We start from the raw sequence: 17,939 nt of genomic DNA on the forward strand, positions 1-17,939 counted from the left end.
CCCATGGATGTATATCTACGCCTGCCAAAAGATACGTTTCTGAATACCCATTCGTATCCAGAGTGTGTCTTTATTTATCACCACTCTAGTCTAAATTAGTTGAGTTGTATATATGCGATCAACTCTCATAGGAAGGCTCTCCCGTCGCAGGTCTGTCCGCATTTCCTGGTGCAGAGGATTTAAAAAACAGAGCGATTCCTGAATTCCAGGGCCGAAGGCATGTTCCACAAATCCGCCAGAATCTTGCATTTGTCTATTCGACGAAGCGTCACTAGAAACTGGAAAAAATCATAGACATGTCGCTCTGCTAACGGAACTTCCTGCTTGGTGTACTCCAAACTTTTAAACTTTCTAGTTCTCGAAGGAAAGGAAAAAACGCCTGCATGCAGCTGGCAACGCTTCTTGGGTCTGCGACTTGGGTCCCCACGACGCATGCGGCAACGGGATGTTTCGCTTATATTCGCGGCTCACATTTGATACCGTTTTTCTCCGGCAGATCGCCCAGAGTTTTTTATCTGCCTCAACATAGCGGAGCAGATGAAAACAAATAGTGGAAGGGGGAGAAGTTCTCGCGTGAATCAACGGACTCCTTATGCCTGTCACTTGGCCTGTTTTCGATCGGTTCATGTTCTCTTGGCGAACGACGACCCAACCCGAAACTTTCTTCAGTTGTGTCTCTCTCTCCTGTCCCGCTTTTCTTCGTCCTTCTCCGTTGTTGTAAATCCCCTCATTTTTTCATTCGTTCTAAAATCCTACTTTCGGTCTGCCGCCGTCGCCGGTTTCACGCATCGCTCTTGTGCGTCGACTGCCTCGTTTTCAGCTCCACTCAACTTCTCGTGAATCCTCTATTTTCCCCTTTGTTTTTGGGTCAGAGTCTCGCTCTTCCCCTTGCTTTCTTGTTTTTTTTCTTCTTCTCTGCCACCCTACCTTGCTGTCTCTTCGAAGGGTACACGGGCTCTCTGAGAAGCACAGCCTGTCTCCTCGCTGTCTGTTAAACCGAATTTCCTTCCCCCGTTTTCGTACTTTCTGTCTTCACCCTCTTCTTGTCTGTACGCGACGCGCGTGTGCGTTGCCTCTTCTTCACCTAGTCTCCCGAAATTCCCTTCTCTCCTTCAAGCTCCGCGCAGTCGCCCTCTGAATTTCGAACAGGCCTCGTGCTCTTCCGTAAAGGTGTCGGTCATCCTAGTTTGTCTTTTCGCTGCCTTTCGCTTCTCTCTGTCTCCAGTTACAGCTGAAGCAGTTACACGTCCTCTTCCTCTTGCTGCCTCTTTGGCCTCGTTCCAGATCTGTTCTCCTCTCCGCTGCGGTCTCGGGCGCTCGGTGCATGGGGCGTACGTACACCAGACAACATGTCGATTCCGTGTCTCTTTGAGGACCGCTTCGAGGTCCGGTCCGTGGACTGCTCGAAATTCGAGCGGGTTTCTCGACTCAAGGGAAAAAGCTCCGGCTTCGACGCTGACATTCAGCTCGACGTAAACTCAGACCTTTTCCCCGTTAAGGAAAAACAGGTAACACACTTTCTTGCATACTTACGCAAGCGTCTTTCTTTCTTTCTCTGTATATATGTGTCTATATATAGATAGGGAGATGTAGTTGGACACGTTGGCTGTGTAAAAAGGCGTTAATGTATGAACATGTAGGGGCGTATGTTTGAGGGATGCAACGAAGCAAGTTATCAGCTCTGCGTGATATGCAGAGACAGAGAACGAGGCAGTTTGAGCCGAGATACAGACACGAGTACAGGCATGCAACAGAGAGATGGTGTGTTGCGTATGTAAACAAAAACACATTTATACGTATTCATATAGATATCCGCATGTAGATATCTTCGCGCATAGACAGAAATCTGTCTGCTCGTTCCTCTTCTCGACCTTCTGTTCTCGCCTCTTTCGGCTCTTTTTTCTTATTCGCCTCGCTTCTTTCTCTTTTCCCTTTCCTTTCGTCTCTTTTTTCTCTTTTGTGCGTCTATCAACGCTCGAAGACACCCTTTTCCCGCCCGTTTCTGCAGTGGCGCAGCGAGCCTTGTGACCCATTTTTTTCCAGCGTTTGTATATCGGAATCACAAACAATCTCCATTCCACGAGCGATGCCCGAAAGGATGACACAGCCGCCTGGACAGAGCCTGCTGCGTATTTGAAGGAGTACGACTACGTCATGTACGGAAAGATCTTCCGCATCGAGGAATGCTCTTCCGAACGCAGGTTCGTCCACCCACAAACAGCGCTTCATGTATAGACATGGATATACATGCACACTATACATTTACGCTTACATGTATGCAGAATACAGGTACAAAAAACGCTGTTTGTGGATGTATGTTTATTTGTATACAGTGCATACATGCCAGTACGTTTTTCGGATCTGTAGGATGACGAGAGCGGGTCCTCACTAGAGCTGCATGCGCGTTATTCTTTGCGGGCCTTCTTTCCGCTTTCGGTTGCGTGTTTGATCTTCTCGTCTGCTGGCTCTCTCTCTGTTGTTTCGGCCTCTGGAAATCGTCTCTTCTTGCCAAGGCCTCCTCCCTCGACTCGGGCACCTTTTTCGCGCCCCAGGCACGTTTTCGTTTCGCGGTATGTACCCTCTCTGTCTCGGGCCAGACGCGTTATGAGGGTCATTTCCTCTTTCTCCTCTTCGTTTTTCAGAACCCTCTACGCGTCTTTCGGCGGACTGCTCATGGCACTGACGGCTGACAAGCATGTCGTCGGTGATTTGGAGTTGGACATGCGAATCTACATTTTAATTCGACGAAGTGAAGAAGTTCACTCGCTTCTTGCCTAACAGCTAAGAACGAGGAAGAGCCCCTGGCTTTTTGTGACTTTTCTCTTTCTCTTCCCACTCACGGGTTCTTGTTAGGGATCCAATCCAAAGGCAAGCGCCTGCGTCGACTCTTTCTTCGCGCGTCTTAAGTCTGCTCTATCCTTGCTCTTTGTTTTTCTTCACTGGGTTTTCCCTCTCTCCTTTCTCTCCGCATCTCTCGCTCTTTTCTTGGAGGCTCGGGGTCTCCAGCGTTTTTGCGAGGCTTCGCAGATCCCCGTGCTTTCTCGATTTTCTCGTTTCCGTCGAGAAATCTTTCTTTTTTCTGAGCCGCGTTGAGGTGCATGCGCCTTGTTCTTCCGCTCTGCACTGGGCGCTCCGACACTCCACACTCGCCAGAACGCGAGCCTCCAGAAGCGCACAGATAAGAGCGGAAACGCTGTGAACGAGGAAGAAACGAGGAAAGAACGGTCTCGACGCAGAGCGTATGTGCGCCTCTCTTAGCGGCCGGTCACAATTTCTGCATGCACTTTAAACTTATTTTCAGCTTTCATGTGTCTTCGTATTCCGACAGGGCGCTCAGGCGCGCCGGTGTCTGCGAGGCCCAACGCTGTTTCTGATATTTTCTCCCCTCTGGTCTTCTTAACGCAAAGAAGATTCTCGCCTCACCCGTCTCAACAAAAAACGCAGCTGCAAAAATATAGACACGAAACTACTTGGGTGTGTATCTATCTATAGATAGACATGCTTGGAGGCTTCTTACACATGTATGTCTGCAGGCATACGTCATATACCTATAAATAGATGCGTATCAATATACATTTATCTATTTAGGCGTAAAGCACGCATCGAGATATAAGATGTGTACATCTGCACATTTCTGCGCGTATGCATATTGTGCGCGAACTTGTCTATCCGTATTTGTATTTGTGTGCACTTACCAGATACCTATCATTTTTTCTTATATATACGGTATCGACATCTATCTTATATTTATATCCATACATGTGGAGGAAATAGGTATTGATTGTTTAAGGGTGAAGGTGAATCAGTGGATGTTTTGACGGCGAGCTCGCCGCAGGAAGGCCCCGTTTTACAGACATGAACATCGTTTTTCGGTTCTTTTGCCTCCCTGCACGGGGAGAGCCTCTCTTTTCGTCTTCTTCGACGTTGCTGCTTGCGCAAAAAAGAGGAGAAAAAGGCACGGAATCCGCATGCATTGCAGAGAAATCGCTGTCGTAAAATGGATACCCGAGGAAAGAGAGAATCTCCAGTCCACGCAGCAACGGGCCCTCGGCTTTACATGCGTTTGCAGCCGCTCTTCAGAAACGGAGACAAAGGGTGTTTCCTTTTTGGATTTTTTCGAAGACGGCTTTTCCGGGGACAGTGTTCGACACGAGTGGTAACGAATTCACCGACTTTCACCAGCGAAGAGAGAGACTGCTGGGCAAGTGAAGATGGACAGCCTCTCCGAAGCGATCCCACAGAACGGAATGTCTGTGTCATGTCTTTTATCATACACTCAAGCGTATTACTGCACTTAAAAACCATAAACATATATATATATATATATGCCTAGGAGTGTGCATACAGTCGTCGCGATCTCATTCGGTCTTTCTCTTTCAGCGGGTACTTCTTTTCTGGCCCCCTGCAACTATCTCTGCTGTCATATATATATATATATATATGTACCTCTGCTTGCTTCCCTCTACGTTTCGAATCACCTCTATCTGCGCTATTACCTCCCGCTATACAGACATTGGTATATCCATTTCTCTATGCATTTCTCTCTCTCTGTGTCTGTATAATTGTGGAGGTGAACTGTCAGGTTGCTGACACTCTCAAGTTGCGGCGGGCGCTCGAGAGAGAGAAACTTTCTCCTTTTTCGAAATTCGGACGCTCGGCCAGAGACCACATTGCTTTTCATCGCGTGAAGACTTCTGCGAGTGTACGGACAGCGCCGAGATGGGTAGGCTGCGGGAGGCACGGCAGGAGAGCGCATGCGCGCGGTTCTCCTCCAAAGAAAGTATCTTTTTGGGTACCGAGGCTTCCACGCTCCGTCTGAGGAAGTCGCAAGAAATCCGAACCTCGCCTGTCCCCCGGAGAGAGAAGAAAAATAGAAAGAACACCATGAACGAGAACAGCAGGAGACAGCGAAGAGGCAGAAAGATGAAGAGAGGAGCCTGAGAGAGAAGAATGAAGGCGGGGGAAAGAGGAGACGGATAACGAAGAAGCGCAAGCAGGGGAAGAAGGAGCGAAACGCTGAAGGAGAGCAAGAAAAGAGGAAAGAAGGCGCCAAAGAAGAGAGGAAACAGAAAGAAAGTGAGGGTGCGAGTGATGAGCGAGGAAGACAAGAGACGCGAAGGAAGGAGAAACAGCGGAGAGCGCGGTTTCTGTTTCCGGCAATCATTCCTTCCCTATTCAGAGTTGAGTTTTATGCATTTGCACTTTTTTATATTTTCCCATCAATCCCAGTTTCTCTCTGCGATCATCTTTCTCCATTTCTCGGGTGTCCATACACCGCACTACATGCAACAGGGGGGAGAAAAGGGGGGCGAGAGGACATCGGCTCCCCTTGTTCTTGTTTCATATGGAAAACGCGTTTGCCTTCTCTTTCCGCCTCCTGTTCGTTTCCTGTGTCTTCCTCGGCTCTTCCATCTTTTCTCGCTGGTCATTTCTGCATTTTCTCTGGACGGACTCCAGCACAACAGCGCACCGGCTCCAGAGAGAGCATCCTTTTCGCATGTTCTCGCCGCCAGTTTTTGCAGAAGAACGGAGGGACATGTATCGGCGATTACGCTGTTTCTCGTCACACTGTCCCTCTCTTTCGCGCCTGCGCCGTATCATTTCTCTCTTTTTGTCACCACCCGTCTTACCTTTTCCTCCTTTCCTCAACTTTCTCGGTAACTGAACGCCAGACACTCTCCCGGTGAGAGCCGCTCAGAAGCCGGGACCTAGCCGCAAGCGTGATCCACATGATATCAGCCTAGAACCTCCCTCTCTCTTCTCAATCTCCACTTTCCCTCTTTCTCATGTAGCTTTCTCTCTTCTCGTGTTTCAGTTATCTTCCTCTTCCTTCCCTTCGTCTTCCTCTCCCTACAAAATTTCGTCTTTCTCTTCCTACACTTCGTCTTCCGCCTCCACTGTGTGTTTCTCTTCAGACTCTTTCTCCTCAGCCTCTTTCTGGTCGTTTTCTTCCGTTCCGGCCTTTCTTCTTTTTCTCCTTTCTTCTTCACCCGTTGTCCCTTCCCGCTCTTCTTCCTTCCCCGCATCTCCGTCCTGCTCTCTGCCTCTCCTCATGCGCCTCCGGCTCTGCTTCGTTTGGCGTCTCCTGTCTTCTGTACTCCGGCCTCCTCTTCTTTCTCTTCTGTGTTTCTGCTGTTTTTCTACTCTCTCCCTGTGATTTCTCGGAGATGTGCCGAGGATGCTTGAGTGGCGAGAAGTCTCTTTCCCTTTTCGCAGGGGGACAAAAAAGGGCATCTCCCGAGTTGTCTTCGCTCCGGCGGGGCGGAAGAGAGACGCGTATGCAGTTCAGAGCCTGCTGGACGGGCGCTCGCCTCCAGGCTCTGTGAGGGGAGACGGGCGCTTGGGGGGGCAAGATGAAGAGACAGGCGACTGCGCCAGGGAAGAGCGTGCAAGGCCCAGTGCGCACGAGTACCTGTGCATCTTGGTCGCCGAAGAGAGGACAAGAAAGGCACACAAGGCGCGAGAAGAGCCGGAAACGCGGGAAAAAGGAGATGAAGAAACAGAAGACTCCGACAAACCCGAAAACAGACAAGACCAACGGAACGAGGACATCGCTCTCCCCGCTGTGGAGCTCTTCGACATCAAAGTACGCTAGACAAGTGTCGACACAGAAAGAAGCCGAGAGAGAGAGAGAGCATTCGAAGAAGAACGAGGACGGAGGAGAATGAGGGAGAAAGAGAAGTAGAGAGAAAGGGAGAGAAAACGAAAGAGAAATAGGAAGATAGAGATGCATTTATAACGTTTTTTTCTGTGTGTCTTGGTTGCAGCATGGAGTCACGCTGAAGTGGCGAATGACAGCCCCCCTGCTCCCAAGTGCGCCGACATGCGCAGCTTTCTCGCCCGAAGCGTCTCTGCTGGCTGTCGGATGTGAGTGCGGCTCGATTCTCCTCTTTGTGTCTTCTTCCGGAGAGTGTCTCTCGAGACGCATCTCTTCCCACAGAGCGGAGACGCACTCGCCTCTCCACAGAGCCCTCGGCGTCTCCCAGGGGAACCTCGCCTGCGGAGCTCTGCCGGGGACGAGCGGCGAGAGACATCTCGCCTCGGAGGCCGGGCGAGGCGAGGGGCCAGAGTGCGGAGACAGTTCCGGCGACGAGGAAGAGTCTCTGATGTTTTCCGACGTCGAGCGAGGCTCCAAGGCTTCTCAGCACTCTGCGCCGATTGTGTCTCTTCACTGGATCGACACGTCATCTTGGGCAAGAGGCGAAGACAGCGAAGAGATGAGACACGTCCTCGAGGCCGCTGTCGCCTCTCACGCGCCTCAGCCTCTTGCTTTCGTCGACTGCCGTCCCGCCGCGCCTCCTTCCCCTCCATTTTCTTCCATTGCTTCTTCTCGTTTGTCCTTTGTTCTGACCGAGCTGAAGCCTCCAGTGTTGCGGTTTCCCGGGGCGTTCTTGTCGCTGTTTTCCCTCGACGCAGCAGGCGTCGGATGTTTCTCTTTGGAGGGGCGATTTCCCCTCTTTCGCGTTCCGCTTCTCTCTTCGTTTCATCTCCTCGCGGAGGCGTCGCCTGCGCTCGCCACAGCTCTCTCAGCTTCTCCGCCTTCTTCAGCCCCTCACGGGGATGGCCTCTCGCCGCTTCCACCGCTGAGAGCCCGCGAGGCAGGCTCGGACGCTTCGGCGCTCCGGGGAGACGCGCCGGACGAGGCCCGACGCGACTGTTGCCTGCCTCGCGCTTTGCCTTCCGCGTCTCCTTTCCAGGGTGCTGCTCCAGCAAGTCCCACCTTCGTGTCCCTCCCAAGCGCCGCATGTGTCCAGGCGAGTTCTTCCTCCGCGGCTCTGCATGCGCTCGGCGCGCGACGCTCTTCGGCTTCCGGCGTGCCGCCCTCGGAAGGCCCACGCAGATCCTCCCCGCGTCTTCGAGACCGCAAGGCTTCAGCTCGAGAAGAGACGGACGCGCGAGAATGCGACGGCGGGACACAGAGAGAAGAGAAGGAGGAATCTCCGCTTCAGAACTTCGAGAAGAATCAGGGGGGTTGGCGTGGACTCGCGAGAGACGCAAGGAAGCGGCAAAACGCGAGACGGGTCAAGGCAAGAGAGGCCTTTCCGGGAGCGGAGAATCAGGCTCCTGGCGAATGCGAAGGCCGGTGGGGACGGTCGGAAGGGAGCGGGAGCGAAGGCGCAGCGGAGAGAGAAGATGCTGCGAAGGAGGTCGGCTGGGGTTCTCGAGGAAGAGAGAAACTTGGGTTGACCGAGGAGAGCCGAAGGTTGAAAGAGGAGAGACCAGGATTCGACGAGGAGAGACAAAGCTGGGAAGCGGAACACGAGGACTGCGAGGAGGGAGTCCAGTGGGTTCTCGTGCACGCAGCGTGCGAGCAGGAGAATCGCGTGCGCAGGCGGCGCCTTCTGGCGATCAAGGGGAGTGAAAATGCGCCGGCTAAGGCAGCCGAGGAAGAGAAATCTCCCGAAGAAGAGAAGACAGAAGAAGCGAAGGCACGGAAATCGCGGACGCGGAGGCTGCACACAGAGGGCGAGGCGACGCGAGGGACGGAGTGTCTTCGAGGCTGCGTGGCAGAGAAAAACGAGACGATGGACTGGGAGGACAGCGAAGCGAAATCCCGCAGACGTGAGACTGGACGTCTCTGGGGTGTACAGACAGCAGCGCTCTCCCCGAATTTGTCATCTCTCGCGTTGGTTCTCTGGACAACGCCCCTGTTTTCCGCATGCGCGTCGTCGCACGTCTGTGAGAAGGAAACGCTCGTTTTCCCCCGGTTTTCTCCGTCGTCTCTGTCTGTCGCTTCTGGATTGCCGAAGTCGTCTCCGGCGTTGCCTTCCCGGCGGCCGTGCTCGGCCCCAGGGTGTCTCTCCCAGGCATCGCATCGCTCCCAGCCGTCTCCGTCGTCTTTGTCAGGGGCATCGGCCAGTTTGGGTGCGTCGCTCTTTCCCCCGGTTGCTCGCCTGCCTGGACCAAGAAGGCCCAGTCGCGTGGAGCCGCTCGAGCCCCCGCCGGCGTCGCCCAAGACGGCGCAGGGAGGCCGAAAAAAGATCAAGACACCGCAGGGAATGCTCTTGCCTAGCGGCTTCCCACCGCTCTCGGCGACTGTCCTTCGTGCGGGGCCGCAGCCCCGATCGCCTGTCTCCTCGCGGTCGCCGGTCTGTCTCCTTGCGCCGCGCGAGGTGGGAGGAGACAGGGGCGTGCCATCGGAGAGGCGCATGCAGCTGGAGACAGAGGGCGCGTCTGAGCCTGGAGACAGGTGCTTGGAAGACGGATGCTGTGAAGGCGATGGACCTCCAGGGTTCACCTCTCTCGACTGCGCAGGCCTCTTGCGGCGCCATTCAGAAACGGCCAAGACAGAGGCGAAAGAGAACAAGGAGGGAGAGAAAACGGAGAGAGAGGCAGAGAGGGGACGGAGTGAGAATTCGTATGCGGATAGTAATTTGGCTGTGGAAGTAGGCAAAGGAACCGGCGAAGCAGTCTCCGGGCCGATGTGGATGCTCCGGGAGAGCGACGCCGCCAGCCGTGGTCGAGCCTCTCAGCGCACCGCTCTCTCCGCTTCTCACTCTTCGTGCGGGGCGCCGTCTTTCGCTTTTTTCCCCTCCTCTTCCTCTTCTTCCTCTGGCGCTTTGCAGATGTCTCCGTGTGCAAAGAGGCTCGTCTCTGAGGCTTTCGTGGGGGAGGGCGAGGAAGCAGCCATGGAGACGCACTGCGCCGAGCGTTCACCGCCCCAGCAGCGTCGCTTCAAGAAGCATCGACGGCACGCCGACAGACCTCTGTCTTCTCTTTCTTCGCCTGCGCCGTCTCCGTCCGCTTCGGCTTTTTGCGTCGCGGAGGCCAGCGCGTTCACACGGGCGTTCTCATGTGGAGAGCACAGAGCGCGGGAGGAGGGAGACAGGCAACTGACGGGAGAGAGGGAACAGGCTGGACGACTCCTGCGCGAGACTGGGCGAGCACTCGAGGAGACAGCCAGCCAGAAGGCGGACAATGCAGCCGCAGAGAGACGAGACCTCTGGCCGCGTTCTCGCCTTTCTTTGAACGCACAAGAAAATGCTCACGAGCGGCAAGGAGAGCAAGAGACCGAAGCCGAAGAGAGAAGAAAAGAAGGAAGAGAAGAACGACCGTTCCGTCCAGGGTATTTTGTTGACATGCAGCTTCTTGGCGGTCTCGTGTCCCAACAATGGCGGGGAGGCGTTTCCGGAAAAGACGACAGAGAAGAGGGAGAAGCTGGGGAAGAAGAGAGAGAGAGCGACACTGAACAGAGCGGGCGGATGGGCAGTCAGCCCGACAGACGCGCGGGGTTGTGCTGCATCGGAGACGCAACGTGCGATCGTTCAGTCGCTGCTGTCTTCGATTTGACACAGGTTCGCAAAGGCGCCTCTGGGAGCGCCCTCGCCCGAAAAACAGACAGAGAAAGAGGGAGGGAAAGGAAGAGAGAAAGGAAGAGAGAGGAAGAGAGAGAAAGGAAGAGAGGAAGGAAGAGAGAGAAAGAGAGAGAGAGAGGAAGGAAGAGAGAGAGAAAGGAAGAGAGGAAGGAAGAGAGAGAGAAAGGAAGAGAGGAAGGAAGAGAGAGAGAAAGGAAGAGAGAAAGGAAGAGAGAGAAAGAGAGAGAGAGAGGAAGGAAGAGAGAGAGAAAGGAAGAGAGGAAGGAAGAGAGAGAGAAAGGAAGAGAGGAAGGAAGAGAGAGAGAAAGGAAGAGAGAAAGGAAGAGAGAAAGGAAGAGAGAGAAAGGACGAGAGAGAGAAAGAGAGAGAGAGAGGAAGAGAGGCGGGAGGAATAACTTTGTCAGTTTCAGGAGTTTGTTCAAAGCTTGTTTTCGCGGGGGTTTCTCTGAGACAAGAGACGCCGAGGGACGGCCCGGGGTGGTTACGCGTCACTCTTCGGTTTCGCTGGAAGCTCCGGTTTCTGTTTTGCGTGTTTTTTCTCAGCTCGCTTTCCACGGGAGACGCGCGGCGCATAGTCTCCATATGCTTGCAGCGGCACAGGGAGACTTGCTTTTCGTTGTCGAGGCCCTTCGGCGCCTGACGTCGCTCTGGGTGTGTTTTTCGACGCCCTTCGCGCGCCTGCTCGGGTGTATGTACGCCGCGACCTCTCCTGGCGTTTCCGCCTCCCTGTCCGGGAGTCGGGTGTCTTTTCCTAAACAAAGAAAGGCCGTTTTTCCAAGCGGCGCTGCGCGATCGGAGGATGGCAGGAAATTGGACGACACTGTGGAGACTGAGGAGACGGACTCGGACGGAACGACCAAGAGCGAGACGGCGGGGACGGAGACGTTTTCAGAAGACGCACAGATGATGGACGTCGACGAAGAAGTGCAGCTGGATCAGGACGAAGGCGCGAGGGCTTTGACCGACGGCGCAGAGAGCACAGAACGCTCGGCGTGCGTGGAGGCGAGGAATCGAGGCTGCCATGCACGTGTTTCGATCCAGGAGCGAGACAGATGCTTCAGACAGCACATCGCGTTCTCCATTGCTCTTGGTTATCCGACCTCGGCAGTGGTGGTGAGACGCCGTTGGGGTATTTTTCTTGTCGAGTTTTGTTTGCGTCGACTTCTCTCTCGCTTGGGAGTCGGATTCTGGGACACGTTTTTTTGTGTCTCTGTAGCGGAACAGTCAGAAACCCGCCCGTCTCTTGCGTCTTCTGTTCAACGCCCATCGTTTCTCGAAACGGGACTTGCCGACACGTTCTGTCGACACAAGTCTCGCTGCTCTTCTATCGCGTTTCTTCGCATTTGAGTTTCTCTCGGTGCCTTCCGCGACATCTTAGCGTCGATCTCGCTCAGAGTTGAAGTCGTTTCTGCACTAGTTTATCCGCGCGTGCCTCTGTGGCGTTTTAAAATAAATCCTCGTCCACTCGTGCACGGCCTTGCAGCTCAGGCCCTCAGACCTGATCGTGAGGGGATTCGGTGTACAGACACTCGCGTCCCCAGAGAGGGTTCTGTGATTTCCTGTTTTTCTTTTCCGGCCGCTTCAGGATGCACTCGCACGGCTGTGTGTCGACGTGGAGAACGCGGGAGAGAAGAAAGAGAACGAAAACGAGAGGAGACAGGACCAGGCAGCTCGGCACGCCCGCAAAGCGGGACAGCAACTCTCCGAGGTGAGGCCACACCGCAGACATGTCCGTGACCGTCAGCGTCGTCGTTTTCCCAGGGAAACCTTTCTGCTTTCACGGGAAGTCGTGCATTTGTGTCTTTGGTCCCGCCCAGCTCTTTCACCATTCCCTTTTAGTCAGCACAAAAAACTGTGTATCCACATCTGTTTCATCGTATCTCGCTATATCTCTCTGGGTTTTTCTCCACATGTAGACATTTTTCATACTCCACTCCTTATTCCGAATTGACGGCGATCTGCAATTTTATCTACCTGTACCTGTTTATATATCTGCAAGAAGGCGTAGGTGAATGCATATCGAGTACTCGCAACTAGTCTTGTGCGTCTGGCGGTTGTGTCTTGGTGTGTATCTAAACCTGGGCAGGCGCGCCTCTCTCTGTGCTTCTCTGCATATCTCGGGGCCGTTCTTTCTCTGTCTCTGTTCTTTTTTGAAACGCCCTCCCCTCTGCGCAACTGCTTGCACAATTTGCACTCACCGATTTGCGCATCCCTGCACGTTGATTTTCTCCCCTTTTCACTCCAGGCCGTTACACTGCTCCTCCCAGCGGTCGACGCCACCTTGCTCCCCGCTGTTCGCCGAGCTCAGCTTCTCCTTCGGGCCGCGCGACGCTTCGCTCACATGCAACGGCCCCAGCCGCCCTGTTCGTCCTCTTCTTTCGCTTTCTCTCCGCCCCGGTCGTCCTCGCCTGGCGACAACCGCGAGGCGTCGACAGGCTTATATTCGGACACGCACGCCTCTGCACGTGGAAAGAAAGACACGAGCGGGAGACCGACCCCGTTTCTGTCTTTCCTGCTGCAAGCTGTCGCGCGACTGGAGACTCTTGAGAACAGGATATGTGCGTATCTGGCGTCGCGCCCCTCAATCACCACCCACTGGAGTCTTCTCGAAACGCATGCATACCCATCTTGTTGCGTCGACGGAACAGTGGTGCCGAGCTGCATGCCTGCTTAGCGTCGGGTGACTCGTGCATTGGATCTCTCCCATTTAAATCCACATGGACTCCTCAGTCACGTGTGCTTCTTCTGGTGTTTCGAGGACAGGCGCGCGCGTGGGCGTAGCGAATGTATGCGCCTGCTCATGCATGCACGCGTACATGTCTGTGAGTCGCACATGTCTACCCATCTGAATAGGTATTTGTATGCGTGAATGTATCCGCTGACAGGACACTCGAGACACCGTCCGAGGTGTTTGGATGCCTGTGAGCTTTCTCTTCTTCGAATCAGCATCTTCACCTTTGAAATGTGTGTTTCTCCTGGTTCTCTCTCTCCTACCAGGTTCTCTTCGAGTCCGTCTGCAAAAGGGAGTAGCTTGTCAGGTCGCGCTAACGCGATGGATAGCCGCTCTCCTTCCTCACCTCATTTTGCCCGAGTCCTCCTCTCCATCCGCGTCTTCTCCGTCTTCGTCTTCTTTTCCTTCTGCCTCGTACTGCTGCCTGGATCGTCTGTGTTCTAGTGGTACGTACAGCCGCTGAATTGGGCATCAAACCTCAAGACGGGAGAACCTCAGAAACACACACTTCCGTCTGGCTGTAGGCTCTCGAAGCTGTGTGATAGGTGGGCTTTCTTCTGCCGCTGTGGTGCAGGTTTCTTTGCATTTTTTCCTCCGCCTGTGTATATTTTTGTGTATATCACGGCGTTGAACTCGTATCTGAGCCGCTGTGGGGACAAACAATAGGAAGTTCGCGGGGCCTTCGCTTCGACTTTTTCCGGAGACATCCTGAAAGTCAAGGGGGGAGAACGTTTGTGGAGAGTCTTCAAGTGTGCGTCTTCGCGCGTGTGTTTCCCTAGCCTGCGACAGTCTGTGCCGCCTCTCTCTGTCTCTGAACTGCTTTGTCTGGCGCCTGTGCATTTCCAGTGGAGAATCGAGGGCGCGAGCTGCGCGTCCTTCTGTCTCAGAGATTCTCACTCTCAGTCGGGTGGTTTGTCTCGAGCCCCTCTGTGGAGTCTTCCCTTCGTTCGGCCGTACACCACGCCCGTTGGCTCCGACTGAAGTCGGCAGCCATTTAGGACGTCGCGCATTGCATGCCCCGAGTCCCGGCTGCTGCAGCGAGCCCAGGAAGGAAAAGATCGAAAACACGAGACCGCGATCATGAGAGTGAGATAGAAAACCTTTTCTCCCTCTGCGCTCTCCGAATAAAGAGGGGGCCCTTGCATGCACGGACGCCGTCGTCGACTTTCGAAAGATCCAAATCGTCTCCTGGTTTTCCCTTTTTTCGCGTAGGCACATCGCAGCGCATGTGCTCTGCCCCGCGAGGACCGACGGCGGAGCGTTTCGAGGAGGCGATGCAAGAGGACACAGGCCTGGGAGATTTCCCGTCTCTCTCGGCGCCTTCTCTTGACCGCCCAGTCAGCCGAAAAGTTACGCCACGCGCCCTGACCTCCCTAGAGAACGGAAGCCGTGCAGAGAGCGACGAGGAAGAGGAAGACCATTTGCGAGGGCCGGAGATCGATACGTTTTTCCTGAGGGAGATGCCCGATTCGGCTCGAGCTGAGAGATCCAGTGTCGGGTGGGAAGAAGGGGAAGACCGAAACGATGAAGAGCCAGGAGAGACGGAAGACGGACGGTCGCAGGCGGCGGCTTCGAGGTGTCCAGGAGACGTCGACTTTGATTTTTCCAGAGCTGCAACGCAAGACGAAAAGGAAGAAATGAAGCACGCGGTCCAAGTTCTCCGCAAGCTCCTAGCCGATCCGAGGCCGACGCTTCACCTTGACGAAGTGAGGCAGCTTCTTTCTTTCTTTTTCTCGCTCTGTTTCCCTCTTTTCGCGCTTTCTCTTTCCCTTTCTCTCCCTCTCGCGTTCTCTCGGTCGCGCTCTGTTTCTCCTGTTTCTCGCTTTCTGTCGCGTCCTCTCTCTCCTTCTCTCTCGTGGTCTCTTCCGCTTCGTTCTCCCTTTCTGTCTCTCGTTTGGTTGGTTTTCCCGCGTTCGGCGTCTTCTTCCGCAGTACCTCTCTTCTCTTCCTCAGTTTGCGACGCGTCGGTTTGCTGTTCTCTCGGCCAGATCGACCGTTTCCTCGGCTGCATGCCAGCCACCCCCAGCGAGTGTTCGCTTCTCTCGCTCGCGGTCGCGACCCTCGCCGACATGCGCGCAGCCTGGTGAGACGCAAAGGGAGCCGAAGAAATGGAATCGCCACACGCAATCGGTCACCGAAGGCAAAGCGCAACCCGTGCAAACCGGAGAACCTCTTGAGCGGGAAACCAGCTTGTGTGAAGCACACGAAAAGGCGACATGCGCCACGTCGTTATATATATATATATATATATATATATGCGTGTATATATATGCATGTATATGCATATATGTGTGTACATATGGACGGATACGCATTTAATTTGCCGGTATGTATGCATGTATTTGTTTAGGAAGGCATGTCGTCTTTATCTATTTAGAAATAGACTGCGATGGCTGCATATAGACATCGATGCCGATTTGTGGGTATATACTTCCATACATTTATGTATATGCGTACTGGTATGCATCTCCTTTGTCTCGATCTCAACACAGATGCAGACTGTGTGGATGAATATGTAGGTAGGTTTCGCTGTAGGATTCGAGTCACAACAGACACCTCATCTTTTCTTTTTCTCTTTAGGCGCAGTGGGCAACACGACGTCGATCTCGCCCCTCTAAGCGACGCTCTCTCTTCTTCCTCCCTCTCTGCTTCGTCGGTTTGCTCTTGTCTTTTGCCTCTTTCCTCTCTCGCCCTTCTGCCGCATGCCTGTCGCCGTTCGCGCGTCTCGCTCTTGCACTTGGCCGCGCCTCCGCCGTCAGCCGGTGTCTCCGGGCACCGAGAGCGAACTGTCTCCTCAGAAGAGACAGAGAACGGAGACGCCTTCGCCGTGTCCTGGATCGCCGCCGAACCGTCCCCCGACGCAGTGCAGATTATCCCTCGATCTGAAGACGAGAGTCTCAAGACGTGTTTTTCCACGTCTTCTGAATCTTCTCCTACATCTCCTTCTTCCGATTCTTCTCCTTCTTCCGCTTCTTCTCCTTCTTCCGCTTCTTCTCCTTCTTCTTCCGCTTCTTCTTCTCCTTCCGCTTCTTCTTGCTCGTTCCGTCTCGGCGTGGATGCGACGCCGCGTCTCGGCTTCGGCTCTGCTCCCTGTTGGGTGCACCACTGCGTGCTCCGCCCCTGCTGGCCGCCGTCGCCCTTCTCGAGGAACCCGAGGCGCGTGTCTCCTCCCGTCCACTCGCTGGTGAGTGCGCCACGCGTGAAGGCGATGCTCCTGGCTCTGCCTGCCTCGGCCTTTTCCTCGTGGAAGAATTGGCCCGCCTCGCCGTCTGCGTTCTCGCCACTCTCTTTTTCGTCGCCCGCCGCCGCTCTGGGGCGAGTCTTCTCCCCAGGGGGGGGGCATGCATTCCCTTCGCGAGGTTGGAGAGGGCGACCTTCTCTCTCCGTCTCTCCGGCCTTCTGGAGCAAAAACGTTGAGAGCGAGCGAGGGCGGCTCTCAGCGACGCGCCGCAAGGAAGGAAGCGCAGGCGGAAACGGGCGAGTGCATGCGGAAAACGCCGAGGAGCTTTTTGCTGCAAAAGCTTGCGACGTCTTCCTTCTGTCCGAAAAGGAAATCTGCGTGGTCGGCGAAGTCCGGCGAGCACCAGCGGTCTTGCTGCTTCAGCTTGAAGAAACAGCGGCGCTCAAGGACAAGCGTTTCGGCTCAAGACAGACGCGCTGGCCTTTGCAGGACCACAGGGACGACAGACTACGCGACCGCGAGGACATAGAGAGACGCGCGGCGAGCGAGAAGAGACAACGCTGCTCCGAGGGAACGGCGTTCAGCAGCGGAGTGGAATGCGGAGACAGAGGAGACACTGGAGCAAAGCAAGAGTACCGAGCGATGGCCTCTTTTCAGCTTCTCAGAGGGTTTAAGGGCGCGCCCGAGGAACGAGAGAAGGCGGACGAGGCGGAGAGCGCGAACGAGGAAGACCTCGAGCTCGCGGCGAGCCTCGACACGGTAAGGAGACGCTTCCGAGCTTCGCGAAACCGGACAGAAGAGGGGAAACAATCGAACCAAAGGCTGGAAACGGTGTGCAGAGACCGCAGCTTCAACGAGAAAAAACTATCCTGCTTAGAGAGAGAGAGACATCCCCGAACAGAGGGTGTCCGAAAACACGGGGAAAACGAGAAAAACGAACCAAGCGGGCACTGTTCGGGAAGAACACGAGAGCGAGGCGTCAAGTGGGCCTGCGCGGTCCTGTCTTCGAAGGAGCATGAATCGGACCTTGCGTGGATCGTCTTTCTCCCCCCGTTCGCCCAACACGGCCCCCGTTAAGACGCGTGCAGAAACAGAGAAACAGAGCCTCGGCGTCGTTCCGCCTCACCGGCTTCCCCTCCCCACGTTTCTTCGCGTTCAGTCGCGTGTTTCCCACCTCTTCCCTACTGTCTTCCTCACTTCTTTTCCCCCAACGACCCTGCGGCGTCTCTGTCTCATTTCTGCGTGCAGCGGAAAGCTGCGGTCTCGTCGCTTCGTCGCGGAAGATTTTGCTTCCTTCTCCTGAAGCCGTCTTAAACAAAAGTTCTGGAAGAAAGGCCCGCGATAAACATCCCAGAAAAACAGCAACGCGAGAAGTGGAGAAATTGCTGTCTTTGTCTGTCTCTTTCTCTCCCTCGCTTCTCTCTGCCCCTCTCTCTCCCTCGCTTCTCGCTGCCTCTCTCTCTCCCTCGCTTCTCTCTGCCCCTCTCTCTCCCTCGCTTCTCTCTGCCCCTCTCTCTCCCTCGCTTCTCGCTGCCCCTCTCTCTCATTCGCTTCTCGCTGCCCCTCTCTCTCCCTCGCTTCTCGCTGCCCCTCTCTCTCCCTCGCTTCTCGCTGCCCCTCTCTCTCCCTCGCTTCTCGCTGCCCCTCTCTCTCCCTCGCTTCTCGTTGCCTCTCTCTCTCTGAGAGGAGAGAGAAGTTGGGAGAGCAGAAG

At 54.7% G+C, this 17,939-nt stretch overlaps 2 protein-coding genes across 2 annotated transcripts; both read left to right on the plus strand.

The window, feature by feature from the left end:
- Positions 1 to 1,349: 1,349 nt before the first annotated feature.
- NCLIV_033350 (UDP-glucose 4-epimerase Gal10, related) lies at positions 1,350 to 2,778 on the plus strand (the record flags this gene model as incomplete). Its single annotated transcript, XM_003883531.1, has 3 exons — positions 1,350 to 1,508; positions 2,044 to 2,201; positions 2,643 to 2,778. The coding sequence occupies 3 exons, from the start codon at positions 1,350 to 1,352 to the stop codon at positions 2,776 to 2,778; spliced, it is 453 nt and encodes a 150-aa protein (XP_003883580.1).
- A 3,400-nt stretch (positions 2,779 to 6,178) lies between these two features.
- On the plus strand, positions 6,179 to 17,542 carry NCLIV_033360 (conserved hypothetical protein; the record flags this gene model as incomplete). Its single annotated transcript, XM_003883532.1, has 9 exons — positions 6,179 to 6,586; positions 6,768 to 10,295; positions 10,860 to 11,429; positions 11,902 to 12,024; positions 12,562 to 12,874; positions 13,314 to 13,493; positions 14,980 to 15,130; positions 15,628 to 16,987; positions 17,477 to 17,542. 9 exons carry the CDS (start codon positions 6,179 to 6,181, stop codon positions 17,540 to 17,542), a joined length of 6,699 nt encoding a protein of 2,232 aa, XP_003883581.1.
- Between the last annotated feature and the right edge of the window lie 397 nt (positions 17,543 to 17,939).

Source organism: Neospora caninum, chromosome VIII (genome assembly GCF_000208865.1).
Source record: "Neospora caninum Liverpool complete genome, chromosome VIII".
Lineage (NCBI taxonomy): Eukaryota > Apicomplexa > Conoidasida > Eucoccidiorida > Sarcocystidae > Neospora > Neospora caninum.